The sequence below is a fragment of the Protopterus annectens genome, chromosome 5.part1 (genome assembly GCF_019279795.1).
Source record: "Protopterus annectens isolate FY-2018-M chromosome 5.part1, PAN1.0, whole genome shotgun sequence".
NCBI lineage: Eukaryota > Metazoa > Chordata > Ceratodontiformes > Protopteridae > Protopterus > Protopterus annectens.
Window position 1 is genome coordinate 429420032 of NC_056736.1, and position 5662 is coordinate 429425693.

The window sequence follows — 5662 nt, forward strand, 5'->3', positions numbered from 1 at the left end:
TTATGAATATATATATATATATATATATATATATATATAAAGATATAGATATATTTTTTTCTGGGCATGGGTGATTACTTGTAAAGCTTATAAATCCTACACTAGTAATTAAAATATACTTAGGAATGAAATAAGTGACTGCTTGAAATGCTAAGACTCGTTAACAGAAATTCTATAATGCCAAGACTGAATTACCAAAAATATGGAATTGTGTATACTAAGTCCAAGATTATTCCCTTTTCTCCAAGGTATTGTGATCTTAAACTTGATGTATAAACATTTTTGGGGGTGGTTTCCCCCCACTTTGGAAGCTATAGAATTGCTTAACCCCTACAAAAACAATTATAAAGGAATACAGCGATGTTCAATATTCAATGTTCTGTTGTATTTTTGCTCTATTTTTCTACATTATGGAGTAAGTATTTTGAATCTTGACATTTTCCTCGCCTAGAATTAAAGGAAATAAGTTTATAACATGCTCTGTTATATACATTTTCTAGTTCTGCAGAGTTGACTAAAATTATACAAGATTTAACTTTAAGTCATTGCAGACATAATTATTTAATTATGAAGAATCACAATATGTTCATCTCTAGTTTTCTTTCCATAAAATTACATGCAATAATAATATGAAACTAAACTAATTCTGAAATATTTTCATTATGATACATTTCCTAAGAGTTTCTTTGACATCTTTATTTCGTAAAGCATAAATTATGGGATTTAGCATGGGATTTAAAGTAGTTAATAAAACTGTACCAAAGGCATGAAATTCATCACTGCCGCTCTCAACTCTGTAAGATGCATAAATAATACCAATAAATAAGTAATACATAATTACAACTGTTAAGTGAGAGCTGCAAGTGGAAAAAGCCTTCCAGCCTCCCTTGTTGGAATACATGTTTAACAGGGAAAGAATAATTTTGGCATAGGAGAACCCAACAAGAGCAAGTGGAACAATGGCTACTGTCATTGCTATAAAGAAGCCGATGTAGGTGTGTAATGATACATCTGCACATGCCAATCGGATAACAAACAGATGGTCACAGAAACAATGATTTATTCTGTTAGGCCCACAGAAAGGTAATTCTAGTGTCTTTAGTATTGCTCCTCCTATAAGAATGAAAGATGTTATCCAGCTTGTTGCTGTCATCAGAATGTTAACTTTGCTGGTCATGATTACTGTATATCGTAATGGACTGCATATTGCTATGTAGCGATCGTATGCCATAACCACAAGGATTAGGCCTTCTGTCACACCTAATGAATGTAAAATATAAAGCTGCAAGAAGCATGCACTAAATGAAATTGTATTATCATTGAATATAAACAGAGCAAGCATCTTTGGGATAGCTGTATTTGCAGCTAATATATCTATTACAGCCAAATTGCTGAGGAAAAAGAACATTGGAGAATGGAGTTTCTTTGTTGTTGACACTGCAACCAGAATAGAAGCATTTCCCAGGATGATTAGAATGTAGATCATCAGAAAAATGAAGAACAATAGAAAAGTGTAATTGTGAAGGTATGGAAATCCAAGAAGAATGAATTCTGTCACGTGGACGTTACTGTTATTGGCAGGTTCCATTGCCAGTTGTGACTTGCACTGTAAAATAAAAAAAAGACCAATAAAACACAGAGTTGTGACTTTCCAGTATAACCAAATGTTAAATAATGTAGAAAAGTACATAAAACCAAGTTACTTAATTTACACTTGAGAGTAATTCACTGCTAATGTTACTATATGCATGTTTTAAGCATTTCCTAGGTTAGGGTCTAGCCATGTGGGAAACAAAACTCAGCAGGTATACTGGAAGTCCTCTTGACATATTCTACTGATTCCTCTGACTGCAAAATTCTGTGAAGCTGTTTTCAGCTTAGTTACAATTTACAGATGCATGGACAGTAATCTAAATGTGAACAGATGCATCACTTTTATAATATTAAGTGAGACTTCTCAGTGATGGGGTTGGGGATTGGCCAGTTTGCTACGTCATCAGAAGGATGTGGAGGAAAACTGAGTCATTAGAGGTATGTCACTTCATTTAGTCAACTGCTGATGTTCTCCTTCATAGGAGTTAGACAGATAATGTCTACAAGACAGACAGCATCTGTTGGCATTGCACGATGGTTAAATTGCACGATGGTTAAATGAAAGCATAGAAGAACAGATCTGACAAAGTAAAGGCGGAATTGAAGGGTGATACCACCTCATGGCTGATTAAAAAAAAAATATCAGTCATTCCTTAACTATTCCTGTAGCTAAAAGTTACCACACATTCCATATTCTGCATGGGGCAAGGACAAGACAGATAATCAGACATTAGTACTGCTGCTTTGAAAAGGGATTATCAGTATAACTTAACTAAGAAGACAATAAATCTTAGGGCAACACAAAAGTTCAGATTGTTAAACTGTAAGAATAAAAATAACATTTTTGAGAGCAATTTGCATGTCTAAGTTTCAAAAATCACATAAATGCGTTTTTAAAGATAAAACTTATTTCTCCAAACTCTAAAGCATTTTTTATTAAAACAAATGTATTACAGAAAAATTACTATTCAAACCTGACCAGTGGCATAGCATAGAGGGGTAAAACCCTATTTATAGCCCGGGTGACTAAAGTTCAATTAGCAGCATGGGCATCTGAGGCACTAGCAGGGAGGGATGGAAGTGCACATTGTTGGCTGGAAGGCACACACTTGGGCACACTTCACTGTCAATCCCTAGCAATGGCTCAGAACACAAAGGATGCATTGTCCTAAAGGAGAATAGATGGAAAACATTTGCTGAGTCACCGCAGAGGTGGGATAATATGCCAGGAAGTCCCCATTTCACATCTCCCCTGGACAAACAATAGGTGCATGCAGGGGTAGTGGTGGAACTTATGTCATAATAAAAAAAAAAAAAAAAGCAGCAGCAGCAAGTAATATGGCACTGGAAAGAAGCCTATACCTCCTCACCAGCACAAACATGGATCAGAGCAAGTTCAGAAGAGTGCTTTGACAACCTGGTGGACCAGGAACAATCATGGCGATCAGCTTTGAGGAACCAAATAAGTAAATAAATAAATAAATATGGTTATAGAAAAATTATTATTCTGCTTTGATATACTTACCACAGCATATGCATAACATAACATATTGAAAAAAAAGAAAGAAAAAAAGAAAAACAGAATCATGTTGATTCATCAATAGCAGATTTACTGAATGCTGGCAGGTTGATAAAAACCTATTGAAACAAGTTCTGCTATACCTCAAACAGCAGTGGAGAAAAAAGAAAACTCCACTGTCAGTGACATTCTTTTGGCAGTTTTTCTTTGATCTACTTGTAGTCATTAGATTTGCTGTTATTACATTCATACACTCCCAGATAACCATAGTCTTGATTTACAGATATTGTTCAAACGATGTAGGATTTGCACACCGAGCATTATACAGAGCAAAGGTTTGCTGTAATTCATGAAACACAGAGCACTGAACCAAGACAACAGCTGTATGTTGCTATATCTCAAAATTAGATCATGGTCAAATAGAGTCCTAGGCAGAGTTGCATTGCCTCCATCCAGCCATTCCAATATCCCATTACTTGGCTAGCTCTCCTCAGTTACCTTGAAACACTGTTCAAACTGCTCAATGCACATAAGTATCCTTTTTTTTACTTCTACGATGATCACAGATTTGGATTAAGTTTAAAAATGTTATTTCAAATTTTCAGCCAAACAGCTGACAGACATTTGCTAAACAGTCTCACACTGAAAGAAGATGTAGTATGAGCAACGGTAAACAAATCTTCCATTTCAACTCACATTTACTGAAAATGCATCTGCTAATCCATTAAACTACAGGATGTATTGGAACTTCTAGCAAAACAGCATATAGTGAAACACTAATTAGTGTCTTTATGAAGAGAACAGGAATTTAAAAGACAAATGTGCAATGCATTTGCTAACAACTTGGGAAATCTTACTTAATGAAGGTGTTTCTTTTCATGGGAAGCCTAGGAGCATAGTCTGATGAAGCGACTTGGTCAGAGTCAAACAGTACACAAAGGAAGCTGAGGTAATCAAACCCTGCAATACAAAAGAAGTCATGGCTTTAGTCATTCAGAATGATGTAACTCAACACAATATATTTCACACCTATGTGCCTAAAAAATCAAGATTACTTGAAGTATATTCAATTTGAAATATTAACAATTGCACTCATAGACTTTACTCTGACAAGTTTATTCACAGCCAAATATTAAACGCAGTCAGCAAAACAAGGACATCAAGGATCATATCCAAAGAACGCATAGCATATGATGATGTTCCTGTTTACTTCAATCAGTTCCTTCCTTTACAACATAACACACACACACACACACACACACACACACACACACACACACACACACACACACACACACACACACACACACACATACACACACAGTGTCACCAATTACAGCCCATTGCATATTGCATGACTGGTTACATCAGATATCTGTTTGAGAAGAGGAGAATTAATGCATTCATAAATAATAAGACAGCAATATATGTCAATTCACTACAGTAAAAAACATGCAAAAGAATCCATTGCAAATACCCTCTGTCCTCTAATCTACTTAGATCAAATTAGAGACAAAGAACCACAAATCAGGAACACATTTTTAACTGTTTCTCCGTATATACTTAGAAAGTTGTACAAATAAAAACCTTTACATTAGCAGGTTTTCTGAAGGCTACATCTGAAACTCATGCCTGTTATTATTTAATGGCTGTAGATCAAAACAATTTGCTAGAAAGCCACAAATTTTATAAGTAATGGACAGAAATACCTCTCAACTTCTTAGATCTAGAATTCTGGACAAAGCCAAAAACATGAGTACAAATGTCCAAAATTAAAATGCCATCTTCTTACATCTATTTGGTAACTAGATAAACTCACTGCACAAAGCATCCTTAAAGAAATGACAAAGATGTACTGTCTGAGTGATTTGCTCAAAGGCACACAGTAGGAAGGATTCAGAGTCTGTAATTTTGACTACAAGAAGCAGGTTCTTTATAGTTGTGAGCTTTAAGTGGAAGATAACTCCAATTAACTTCAAATGCATTTCCTTAAGAACTATGAAACTAATGACTATAGGGTTGTCATCTTTTTAAATGCCCAAAGTGGGACATATTTTGTAGAAATGCGAGATTTTACAAGGCAAAACATACCCATGGACAATGAAAAGGTCAGAGCTTCATTTTTTTGCCTAAATAAAAGGTTATTCTTGTAGCATTTGAGTTGTTTATGCTATTTCATGTAAGGTTTTGGTGTTTCAGATACAAAATAACTTTTTTTGCAACTTTTAAGACAACATGTGATATATTTTTGTCCTAAAATCTCTGAACATTTGCCATTTTTTAGTTTTTTTTTTTCATGGGTCACAACAGCCTAAAGAGGGACAGGGGATAACCCTAAATGACTAGCATTATTGATTGGCATTTACCCTTAGTGATTTATCAGAAAATAAAGAAGTTAAGGATTATCTAACAGTTAGTGCAATGGATTAAGGCTATAATCTCTTCATGAGCTGCTTCCTGTAGTCAACGATAAATGGTTTAATTATTTCAGTCTCCATTTTCCTACTGTCTGACTGAACAAATCACTTAACCAGAAAGTGCTCCTGGGAT

General features: G+C 34.9%; 1 protein-coding gene across 1 annotated transcript; it reads right to left on the reverse strand.

Annotated features, from left to right (window-relative positions):
- Nucleotides 1-640: 640 nt before the first annotated feature.
- On the reverse strand, nucleotides 641-1591 carry LOC122803299 (olfactory receptor 2AT4-like). The gene has a single exon (XM_044072870.1). The coding sequence runs from the start codon at nucleotides 1586-1588 to the stop codon at nucleotides 641-643; it is 948 nt and encodes a 315-aa protein (XP_043928805.1). The 5' UTR covers nucleotides 1589-1591.
- Nucleotides 1592-5662: the final 4071 nt, after the last annotated feature.

Excerpts from the sequence above, each read along its gene's own strand:
- LOC122803299 (XM_044072870.1), bottom strand. The coding sequence starts at position 1,588 with ATGGAACCTGCCAATAACAGTAACGTCCACGTGACAGAATTCATTCTT.